The following is a 12,660-nucleotide window of genomic DNA, read 5'->3' on the forward strand; positions in this document are numbered from 1 at the left end:
AATGGGAACGGTGCATTTAGCCTTTATTTTTATTTTAGTAAAATAGGGACTCAACTCAGACTTCTCTGATTCTTCCTTTACCTTTTTCCCTTCCACTTTTGTCGGTTTCCCCAACCGACATGTAGGAATTTCTAGGTCCCCTCCCTCCATCGACATTGACACTCACCAAAAACAAAACCAAACTCAACGAAACGACACATCGAAACACAATCACATGGGATTCCAATATTAATTTTCCTCCTCGTTCGACAGGTCGGTGCTACCTTTTACCGTTGCGATCTAATATTATTTCGGTTAAAGTTATAAATTTTTACAACATATATTTTATACGAGAAATTTTTAATCTAAACAGTAGAAATTTCTGTTCGAAACTGTCAAGCAGTTAAGTGCTATTTGGAGTAATATTGTCGTTTTTGTCGAGATTTTTCTTCAAATCCCAATTTACTCTCGCTCCCCGTTACTAACGGGGTCTATTCAGACAGTTTCCCAAATCAAAGATCAATGGATCACAAACGATATCTCCCCATGACATTTCGTTCCTGAAAGCGTCTTCCCTTCTCAATGCCCGAGCATCCATCCAATGCATTCTCTTCGATCTTGTACTAAGATCACACGAAACACCGACCCCATCTCGACGAAAATAATTAGGTGACCAATAACGATAACGACAATAAAAGAAGAAGATTGGAAGGACCGATCGAGAAAGAAGAAAATGACGAAAAACAGAACTCATTGACCTATTAATTAATTAAGTTATAAACTCGAAATTAATCTTAGCGTATAATACAAGATAGGGTCGTAATCAAATATTAAATACCAACCAACTTGTCACAGGTTACCAAAAATTAAAATTTTTAATTAATTAATTAACCTAAGTCATATGAATAATTAAAGTTATGGTTATTTGATACATTTATGATATTAATAACAATATTTAAATACTAATAAATGTTTACGAGGTTGTTTTTCTTTATCCACTTTATAATAAAACATGTGGAATGCTTTTTAATAATGTTGTTAAATAAAGTGACATAATTCAAACATTAAATTCTGCAAAATTTAAACTTTATAAGATTAAAAATAAGAACAAACAACAAAAATCAAAGCTTCAAGATTTTTAATTCTAAAATTTGTGATTAATTACAGCTTCAGAGACAAATCCAATACTTTGTGGGTCTCATCTTGTTTATTGTCGAAATGAACGCCGCCAGCCGCCGCCGTTGAACGGCGCATGTCCAAGTTGAACCTACCTACGGTGTTGAAGCCATGTGGCGGAGAACGGTGGGTGTTGATCGGCGGGAGCTTTCCGATTCCGGGTTGTTGGTGGATTGGGATTCTAGACCAACCGTGGGAGGAGGAAACCGCCGTGTAGTGCGGTGGTTTATGGACCATGGCGTGAAGTTGAATTCCGAGGGATCTATTGGGACCGGTTTGGAATGGGAAAAACGGCGCTGTAGCCGCCGCCGTGTAGTGGTGGTAGCCGCCTCTTTTAGCCAACGTTCTCTCTCTTTTATGGGCATTTTGATGGCCTCCAAGTGCTTGTGAGCTGTAAAATTTCCTCCGGCAGAAATTACATGAAAAAACCCTCGGTTCTATTGAACCCATTTTCAAATCTCCTATTAGATTCAACTCCTCCGCCGGAATCCCACGGCGGAGATACTTGTCGCCGTCGTCTTCTTCCCCAAAACCCTTTTGTAATTGCAGTCGTGGAGGGGTGTCAACGGCGGAGGACTCCATTGATGAAAGATTGAAGCTTTTTTTTTTTTTTTTTTTTTTTTTTTTGGGGGGGGGAGAGGAAAGGAATATAATATGAAATTAGAGGATGAAGAAAAAAGGGTTTTTTTTTTTTGAATGGAAATAGTACAAGTAAAAGGACAAAGACATCTCCCACTTCATGGTTTTCACTTGTAATAGCAAAAAAGATTGGATTTTGATTTGAACCCATCTTTTAGATTCATTCCCCTTCATTATTTATTTAATGTCAACTATATTTATGTCTTTTTTTTGCATCTTATAAGTAAAAAGGGAATATATTTGTACTATAATCGATATTTATTCCTTATTAGTTGTCATCCGTCTCTCGAGCATCTTTGAGTATAGTTCAATTTGTCGAGTATTTACAACTTTACAGGGCGAATCAAATCTTTGTTGCTTTTGTGATGTGAGATCCCAGATCGATTTGAGAGAGGAACGAGGGGTAATAGGACGCTGGGTCTTGAAGGAGATGGATTGTGAGATCCCACATCGACTTGAGAGAGGAATGAGTGGCAACGAGGATGCTGGGTTCTGAAGGAGATGGATTGTGAGATCCCCACATCGATTTGAGAGAGGAACGAATGGGAACGAGGACGCTGGGCCCTCAAAGAGATGGATTGTGAGATCCCACATCGACTGAGGAACGAGTGGCAACGAGGATGCTGGGTCCCGAAGGGGAGTGGACTGTGAGATTCCACATTGGTTGGAGAGGAGAACGGAGCATTCCTTGTAAGGGTGTGGAAATCTCTCCCTAGTAGACGCGTTTTAAAAACTTTGAAGGAAAGTCCAGAACGCAGAATTGCTTTTATGGTGTGAATGCATATTGAAGTGATGTAAGATCCCATATTGATTTAAGAGAGGAACGAGTGGCAGCAAGGACGTTGGGTCTCGAAGTGGAGTGGACTGCGAGATTCCACATCAGTTGGAGAAGAGAACAGACATTCCTTATAAAGGTGTGGAAATCTCTTTCTAGTAGACACGTTTTAAAAACTTTGAAGGAAACCCCAGAACGAAAATTCGAAAGAGGATAATACCGAATAGCGGTGGAAAAATAGTTGCATTAATTAGGGTAATTAGGAGAGTAATAGACATAGATACTTTGGTTAGGGTACCCCCCACAAATGCATGGGATTGAGCTAAGTCATCACGCTTCCTTGCTTCCTTGCTTAAATTGTCCTACACATTAGGGGGCATAGGGACCCTACCCTACACAAAATGTGCCCACCAAACAAGGGCGCTCTTAGCTTCTTCTAGTGTCCCTCTCTAAGGGTATTTGATTTTCGTGGGGGTACCCTATGCAAGCGGATATAATACAATACATCAGTACGATGGTTACGTGTCATGTCCTTATTCACATGTATCTTAACGTAGAATTACTCCAAACAAAACACACTTAATCATAAAGTTTCTACGACGGAATCATCGAAAAGGACAGTGCATTTTTTTGGTATAAACAGTAACTTTTACTCTCTGTAAATCTTTCTTAGTCATTCTATCATCATAATCGGTCTCGATTGTAAGTGATTTCGGCCAACATTACCACATTAATTAATTTTGCAAAACGTGGTACATTCATCCTAGTTCTTAAAATTCAAATTGAAACGTGTTTGGATAATGTTTTGTTTTTTTTTTTTAATTTTTTAATGAGAGAATAATATAAATGGGTATTAATTAAATTAAAGGAAATTTATCGGCGACAAATGGCCGACAACTAAAAGGGGGAGCCTCTCTCTCTCTCTCTATATATATATATACATAGTATTTATTATAATTATCCTTTTATTAATTTAACTTAATCAAATTTACATTAAAAAAAATATAGTTAGTCATTTAATTAATTAATTAATTATATTAAAATCATATAAAAATTAAGAAATGAGCCCTAATAAAAGAAGAAGAATAATTATTTTTTTTGTTGGGAAATGAAGGAATTAATGAATAATAATAATTATTATTATTATTTTTTTTTTTGCTCTAATTGGTTGATTAAAAAAATAAAGACAATTATAATGATTCTAAATTTGTGTCATTTACTTGTCTAATCATGTTTAACCAAATCTCTTTACCAGATTTCCACTAATCTCTTTTTTAATCAAAAGTTAGGATATATATTCTCTGTTTTTTTTTCTACCAAAAAAAAATTAATAATTTAAATTTTTTTTAATATATCCCAAGTAAATAAAAAAAATATTCGGTCCAAAATCAATTTATACCCTTAAAAATATTCGGTCTAAAACCTTAAAAATTTTCGAATAACCGTATAAAAAAAAAGAGCGCTAGAGGCCAACATGTCGAGCCTCGTCTTTTCTTATTAACGAGAAATACAATAAAACAGACCATTCGGGGTCCATGATTTAGATATAATAATCACAACGAAACAATGATTTGTGTCGATTAAAATAACCTGAAAAGAAACCCCAATCAATTTAAAATCCGGGTCGATATATGAGCTTTGAAGCCATCTAAAGCATAAGCATTGTTGAACTGCACGGGCTGTCCGCGCATAGCAATGTTTAGATGAAAAACTGTTGAATAATGATGCTCAAATGCTTTTTCCAACAATTATTATGTGGGCAGAGCCATATAATTGGTGTGGGCATATGCATGTGCTACCCATTTGTATGCCTTTTGAAACAGCTATGAATATGACCAAAAGCATCCATCATAGACCAAATCCCTTGTTAGTTGACATATTAAAGAGAGGATTCTAAGACTCGATACAATCAATCGACAATAAGTAGCAGCGTTCTTGTGACGCTGCTATCGTTACGAGAATCGACTTGCTTTACCTGCAGAGGGGTCTGTGCTTATGGTCTGTCAAATGTTCACCGGGTTGGACTTGTGCGCCTAAAGCGTGAAATTAACAACTATGAATATGACCAAAAGCATCCATAAAAAATACCAAATCCCTTGTTAGTTGACATATTAAAGAGAGGATTCTAAGACTCAATACAATCAATCGACAACAAGTAGCAGCGTTCTTGTGACGCTGCTATCGTTACGAGAATCGACTTGCTTTACCTGCAGAGGGGTCTGTGCTTATGGTCTGTCAAATGTTCAATGGTTTGGACTTCTAAAGCGTGCAATTAACAGCTATGAATATTAAAGATAACATTCTAAGACTCAACACAATCAATCGACAACAACTAGCAGCGTTCTTGTGACGCTGCTATCGTTACAAGAGCCGACTCAGATTAAACAGAGGTGCCTGTGTTTATATAGTCTGTCAAATGTTCGACGGTTTGGACTTGTGCGCCTAAAGCGTGAAATTAACAGCTATGAATATGACCAAAAGCATCCATGAAAAAAAACAAATCCCTTGTTAACATATTAAAGAGAACATTCTAAGACTTTAACACAATCAATCGACAACAAGTAGCAGAGTTCTTGTGATGCTGCTATTGTTACGAGAATCGACTTGCTTTACCTGCAGAGGGGTCTGTGCTTATAGTCTGTCGAACGTTCAACAGTTCAGACTTGTGTGCCTAACGTGTGCAATTAGCCAGCTCCCACTATTAAGAAATGAGATTTGTTAGCAAGGAAAGCTCAATCACTGCATAAATTCATTTAACTTTAGGACACAGTAGAACAACCTATAGAACAGATCCTATTCAAGTAAGGTTGTTCATAAATTCATTGAATGATCGATTTATCCTCCTCCTTGAATGGTAATTATTCCTATTCTTTTGGAAGTATGACTCCCATTGCCTCCCCCCCGAGTATCATATCTCAAGTTGCAGTATGGAAAGAATTGATTAACTCATACCAACATATCTAGGAAAGTGTAACTAGTATACTAAACAGAATAATTCGAAAATTCCTCAATTCAAGCAGACGACAATGGGGAAAGGTCCTCACATGAAGGTCGATTACAATAAGATTTTGTTCGACTTTTGTCCAATCTATCACGAGGCCATAAAACCAATCAATATCTTTGTTTCTTTCTTCTTTCAAGACTTGAACTATTATATAAAATGCCTTGAAATGAGATGAAGCCTTGACAGATATAGTATAGCTAGGCACTGGAGGTGCAGCTCGAGCATATGCATCGTCGGCCTGAGCAATTCCACTTAAAAAGAAAATCAAACCAAAAATACAATCAATCTCTCCACAAAAGAACAAGGGACATATAACTGATCGAGCTTTTGAAAATGATCGATCCATTTCACCTCAAATTCCCAAATTCTAAGCCCATTCTTGGTTTCAGCTTGCTTAGGTCAGAGGCTGTTTATCGACAGGCAGCCCCCGCGACTCAAAAGGGTAATCAGATACTTTTACTTTCATAATGTCGTTGTCATCTAACAATGGACAATGGGTTAGAAACAAGAAAGTTGAATAAAACTGTCGAGATTTAACAAATGGAACATGCGAGAGATTCTCCTTCAAATTATAGAGTAAATACATTGAATCTAATCAAATATAGATACCAAGTATGCATTTCAAAATAAAGTTCAGAGAATGCTCACCAAACAAGAAGACGATAGGACGAGCAAGTTTTGGATCGATAACATAGGTCTACCATGTTAATAGCATAACAATTACAGATAAACAAACACCCTGATTAGAAAAAATGAAACTTGAGATACCTGATGAAAAATAACAGGGTAAACCTCGAAATCCCTTTACCATTCCATTCATCCTCATTTGACGAGCAACAACCTCTTAATATCGTGCACAAATACATGAAATAAAGATAATATAACCAATGTATATGATTCTGTAAGATAAGACAAAGGTAAATAACTGTTTACCTCTAAACTCTGCTTAAATAGCTACAGGGAAGCCTCCAAAACACGTATGGACAGAGCGTCGGAATGCTCCATGGGATCTCACTCTCCATAAAACTTTAAATGCTGAGATACATAGAGTTAGAGAAAGAACATAAAAACTCTTGCAAGACAACCTAACACCTAACAGGCCAGGTGAAGAAAATTGAATCTTCAAAATCAGAACACCAAACCATACATTTCTCTCTATTTCCACCACTAAAGTATTCATCGATCCATCTAACTATTAGGAATAAAAGTTTAAGAGAATTGAAAGGAACATATAGCACAATAGCTAACAAAACAAGTTAACTAACTCAGAGAACGTCATTAAGGTTTTATTGAAATACTAACTGCCATCTGCCATAATTTACAAGAAAAACAGTTACAACCATCAATGCTTTAACCAATGTCACAGTGCTACAAGTACTTGGGGGAAGTGTTTTAATTAGTAGTCTGGCCAGTTTCAACGCCCAGACCATATAAAACACCGGCGTATTTCTGAGTAGACCCATTGAAAAAAGTATCCCTCAACTTCCTGAAAGTACAGGCAGTAAGGAGGCTATCTGATCCCGCTTGATGGCAAACTCCAATCCTTTCCACTTCTAATAACTCTGCAAGCTTGTTCAGCCCACCATGGAAACTGTTGCAAAACTTCATCAAATGCTTGATGTCATAAACCATTGGGAAATACATATTGATCAAATCAAAGAATGCAGCCTGCGTCCCTGGTAGGCTTCGGCAAGTCAACAATTTCAGCAAGTACCCAAAATCATACCCACTGTGAAAGGTCACCCAGTAAACATTATCGTTCAAAACAATCCCAGATGACATTAGAAGCTCACCGAAGTGATTGACATCAATACCCTCTTCATTGTTCTTCTGAAAATCAATACCACACTGGCGCAAAAGCTCAATGGAATCACTAGCGAAAATATCGTTACTAATGTTGAACTCCCTGAAATTGAACTGCCAAATGCAAAACTTATCTGTTCCACAAGTTGGGAGATTCCCATTCTCATCAGAAAACGTAAGACCCAACTGAATCAACTTCAACGTGTCGACATTATCTTTGAGGGTTTGATAGTTATAATCGTTGATATTCTTAAAAGCACCCACAGGGCGAACCACCACGCCGGGGAACTCAGTATCCATCGCTATGTAATTAAATTGGTCGACAATTTCACGCATTAGAGCGAACTCTTCCTCCACGTTATGGTTCCACACCTCACGGATATGAATCGACTCACCTTTCGGCAATATGGACATACCTCGAATATCAACCGAACCAACGAAATGGCAAAACGGAAGAACCCACCGTAATCGAAAAAAAAAATTGAAGGAAAAAAAAAAAACAAAAAATCGGAAAAAGGCCCTAGAAACCTAGGCGGGCCGTCAGAAATACCACCGCCGCAGAACAAGGAGGTTACGGAAAATCTCCTTAGATCTAAAGGATCTCGGAGAAGAGAAGGCGCGAGTGAAGCAATAAGGAGAAATCCCGAGTGAAGATAGAACCCTAGAAGATGAAAAATCGATTGAGCGAAAGAAGTGAAACCCCCGAGAACTGGGAAGCGGATCTGACCTTGAAAACCTAAAATTGAATGGTGGTACAGAGAGATCTTGAAGCAGGGAAGTAGTGATTTTTGAGCTTCGCCGAAGAAGAAGAAGAAGAAGAAGAAGAAGAAGAAGAAGCGTGCAGGTTTAGGAAGGAGAGGCAAAGGAGCACACAAAGCTCGGCTTACACCCTCCCTAAAATTTGCTTCCTCTCATCGGGATGAGGAATGAAAGGGAATGATTGTACGTTTACATTCTAAACGCCGTCGTTTCATTGTTTTATCAATTTTGTCTTTTTCTCTCCTTTTTCAAATTATTTTATTTTTATTCAAAACATTTTTTTTTATAAGGCGTGAAAATCTCTCACTAACAAATGCATTTTTAAAACTAACAAATTAAAATAAACTATATCTTTTAGTGGTGAACTTGAATTGTTACAAATTGTATCAGAGCTTGATACCGATCAGTGTCTCAACGTGGCAGCAAGAACGCTAGCCCCAAGAACTTGAGACTATATGTAAAAAACCTAATTAAAATTTGTTGTTATAATTTATTTATTTTTAAATGATTAATGATCCAATTAATATATATATATATATATAATTGTAATTAAAAATGTTTTGTTTTTTCATAAATTATTTAAAATTTTGTGTGGTCTTAAAATTATTTTATAAATTGCGAGGGAGACAGCTTGATCGCAACGTATCAATTATTTTTTAATATTTGAAAAATATATATATATATATTTAATTGTTATATTCAAAGCCCATAAATGAGATTGGGCTTTGCACACGTTAATTATGGGCTTCATGATAAGTCCAAGCCCATAATTCATGTCGATCCACCAAGCCCATATTGAAAAGGTTATATTTATTATTTAATGAAAAATTTTAATGGTAGATTCATATTCATAATTATTTTATTTATAAACATATATATATATATATATATATCAATTAAATAAGTGACTGTAAATATATATTTTTTATAATGGTAATTAGTATGTTTTGTAATCATAAATTCATAATAATTACTCGTTGTATTTATTGACAATATTTGACTTTTTTGGTTTTTAAATACATAATTTATTACCCAAATGTTATTCATTAAAGTAAAAGTAAAAAAGTAAATGAATTTAAATTTTAAATAAAAGTGGGAACTTTAAATCAACCATGCCAATAAAGTTAATAATAACTGTTTGAAAATCACAAGTTTTTTACTTTTTTTAGACTATTTTATTTCTTCAAGAAAAAAAAAAGGTCCCAATATTTCTTTTAGAAAGAAAAAATAAATAAAATCCTATAGTAAGATTGTTTCAAAGTAATTCGAATGGTCGTACCATGCTTGTTTGACTTGTTTGATGGGAGGAACCAATGAATCTAGATACTTACCCTTTTATGGTATTGAAATAGAGATTTTAGAATGATGTTCGGGTGGTAGAAATCTCTCCCTAGTAGACATGTTTTAAACTGGGAACGAAGCATTCCTCCTTATAAGAGTGTAGAAATCTCTCCCTAGTAGACATGTTTTAAACTGGGAACGAAACATTCCTCCTTATAAGAGTGTAGAAATCTCTCCCTAGTAGACATGTTTTAAACTGGGAACGAAGCATTCCTCCTTATAAGAGTGTAGAAATCTCTCCCTAGTAGACATGTTTTAAACTGGGAACGAAACATTCCTCCTTATAAGAGTGTAGAAATCTCTCCCTAGTAGACATGTTTTAAACTGGGAACGAAACATTCCTTATAAGGAGGTAGAAATCTCTCCCTAGTAGACACGTTTTAAACTGTGAGGCTATAGCATAAAAACAATATTTACTAGTGGTCGACTGGATTGTTATAAATGGTATCGGAGCTAGGCACCGAGTGGTGTGCTAATGAGGATGCTAGGTCTCATAGGGGTGGATTGTGAAATCTCACATTGGTTGGAGAGGGGGACGGAATATTCCTTATAAGGGCGTGGAAACCTCTCTCTAGTAGAGGCATTTTAAAACCGTGAGACCAACAACAATGCGTAATGGACAATATCTACTAGCGGTAGACATGGGCTTTTACATCTCGTGTCATGCCTTTTATCTGTTTCTAAATCATCTCATGTATATGAAAACATGTTAGATCTGCGTAGGCTGCCGATCTAAGTGAAAATTCGTGGAGATCAATGGATATAAATGCTGTTCTTCAGATCTTATTCTATGGACATATGATTAATGCCCATTCCAGGGCCTGTCTCTCTCCCTCTAACAAAGGATTAGGTACAATTATTTTCAGGATAGGAAGCCACCCAACATGCCATAATAATATCACCATAAAATGTGGATCCAACAACAATTACCAATAACATACACAATATCAGATCCAAATCCAAATCCAAATCCCTTTTGGGAAGGTGAAATTAAACATCTATTACACCTCAGAATTGCAGGTAACAAGAGATTAAACAACGAATCAAGACCTTTTCAGTAGCCCTTTTCAGGTCAATTAACTAGCTGCTTAGGCTCAGGTTGTCAGTAAATATCAGATAGAACAAGTATGAACAGGTTTGGATGTATATTTTCTCAGATCTCAAAACTGATTAACATTATTGAGTATGTGCAAACTAAAACAAGGTTCCATGTCTCTTCAGAATTGCAGAAAATGAAATGAATCTGATCAGGTGTGGCTATGAATGGAAATTTTCAAACTATAGATTAAACGATGCCTAACCCGATGTGCCGAGGATTCGATCTAGCTATGCATTGATAACATGGGTCAGCCCTGTTGGTGGTAACACCTACAGATCAATCAACGTCCTGTAGATTATCCGAGCCCGAGATTCGTCTTGGTTTCGTGCCTGAATAAAGTCCAAAAAGAAAATGAACCAATGTTATTCCATGCATACCTCTAAACTCTGCAACAATACCAGCAATCAGAAACGTTAGCTACAGGGATACCTCAAAACACACGGATGAACAGGCTGCAAATGTTCTACAACAAGACAATCAAGAACAGAACAATCAAACCCAGAAACCAAAATTGTGTCTATTATGACAGCCTGATGGATCCTATCAGATTCAAGTCTGATTCGACAATGGAAACAGGTGAAGACTCAACAAAGAAACGTCATTAAGATTTTATTGAAACACTAAACTGCCATAATTTACAAGAAACCACAAGCTGCAAAAAACAGTCGAAGGTTTCTATTACAGAGCAGGAAAGCGGGAAATAGTTACAATCATCAATGCTTTAGCCAAATTGTACAAAAGTAACTAACAGACTCACACTTCTACAAATACTTGGTAATTCTCTTCAATTAGTTCTAGTAGTACGCTATTCATCTTCGACACCGAGACCGTATAAAACACCTGCGTATTTCTGCGTAGAACCATTGAAAAAGGTGCCCCTCAACTTCCTAAAAGTACAAGCAGTGAGCAAACTATCTGATCCTGCTTGATGACAAACTCCAATCCTCTCCACTTCTAGTAATTCTGCAAGTTTGTTCAACCCACCATGGAGACTGTTGCAGAACTTCATCAAATGCTTGATATCATAGAGCACTGGAAAATAGATCTTGATGAGCTCAAAAAACCCGGCCTGCGTTTCGGGTAAGGCTCGGCAAGTCAGCAATTTCAGCAAGTAACCAAAATCATACCCACTGTGGAACGTAACCCAGATAACATCATTGTTCAACACAACCCCAGAAGACATTAGAAGCTCACCAAATCGATTAACATCGATACCCTCTTCGTTGTTCTTCTGAAAATCAATACCACACTGGCGCAGAAGTTCAATGGAATCACTAGCAAAAATATCATTAATAGTATTGAACTCACGGAAATTGAACTGCCAAATGCAAAACTTATCCGTTCCACAAGTTGGAAGATTTCCATTCTCATCAGAAAACGTAAGACCCAATTGAATCAACTTCAAAGTATCAACATTACTCTTGAGAGTTTGGTAGTTGTAGTCGTTGATATTCTTGAAAGCACCAAGCGGTCGAAGCACAACGCCGGGGAACTCAGTATCCATGGCTATGTAATTAAACTCATCAACAATTTCACGGATAAGCGCAAACTCCTCTTCTAAATTGGCATCCCAGACCTCACGGATTTGAATCGAATCGCCTTTGGGTAAAATCGACATTCCTCCAAGGTCAACTCGACCAAGAAAGAAAAGAAAGCGGAAGAAGCCCTAAGTGAGAAAAAGATCGCGAACAGAGCTCGAGATCTCAGAAACGGAAGATGCGGCGGAGGAAAACCAGCGCCGGAGTAGAGGAATCTTGACAGATCTGGAAGATTGGCAGCGGAAAAAAGGTAAAAGAGAAAGAATCGAGTAAGAACCCTAGAAATGAAGTGATTTAAGCAAAGAAATGAAGTGGGTAAGCAGATCTGAGCTTGAAATTGAGAATTGAAAGGGTTTAATGGCGGATCTAGAAGAAGAAAGCAGTAGATTCAGAGGTTGGGAGAGATGAAGAGAGGAAGCGTGCAGGTCAACGAAGAAGATGAAGAAGGCGGTGGAGGAGCACTCAGACACAGGGTTTGAGAGCTCTCGGCTAAGACCCTTCCCTAAAACATTGCTCCATGACGGTGATAGTCGAAGGGGGAAGTGTG

The 12,660-nt window shown here is 37.0% G+C and overlaps 3 protein-coding genes across 3 annotated transcripts; all 3 read right to left on the reverse strand.

Moving 5' to 3' along the window:
• Positions 1-1,086: 1,086 nt before the first annotated feature.
• Positions 1,087-1,955, reverse strand: LOC111454443 (zinc finger protein 1-like). Its single transcript, XM_023095927.1, has one exon. The coding sequence runs from the start codon at positions 1,735-1,737 to the stop codon at positions 1,141-1,143; it is 597 nt and encodes a 198-aa protein (XP_022951695.1). The 5' UTR covers positions 1,738-1,955; the 3' UTR covers positions 1,087-1,140.
• A 4,858-nt stretch (positions 1,956-6,813) lies between these two features.
• Positions 6,814-8,293, reverse strand: LOC111454439 (probable CCR4-associated factor 1 homolog 7). The gene has a single exon (XM_023095922.1). It carries the CDS (start codon positions 7,788-7,790, stop codon positions 6,966-6,968), a length of 825 nt encoding a protein of 274 aa, XP_022951690.1. The 5' UTR covers positions 7,791-8,293; the 3' UTR covers positions 6,814-6,965.
• A 2,863-nt stretch (positions 8,294-11,156) lies between these two features.
• Positions 11,157-12,651, reverse strand: LOC111454440 (probable CCR4-associated factor 1 homolog 7). Its single transcript, XM_023095923.1, has one exon. The coding sequence runs from the start codon at positions 12,191-12,193 to the stop codon at positions 11,381-11,383; it is 813 nt and encodes a 270-aa protein (XP_022951691.1). The 5' UTR covers positions 12,194-12,651; the 3' UTR covers positions 11,157-11,380.
• Between the last annotated feature and the right edge of the window lie 9 nt (positions 12,652-12,660).

The sequence above is a fragment of the Cucurbita moschata genome, unplaced genomic scaffold (genome assembly GCF_002738365.1).
Source record: "Cucurbita moschata cultivar Rifu unplaced genomic scaffold, Cmos_1.0 Cmo_Scf00016, whole genome shotgun sequence".
Taxonomy (NCBI): domain Eukaryota; kingdom Viridiplantae; phylum Streptophyta; class Magnoliopsida; order Cucurbitales; family Cucurbitaceae; genus Cucurbita; species Cucurbita moschata.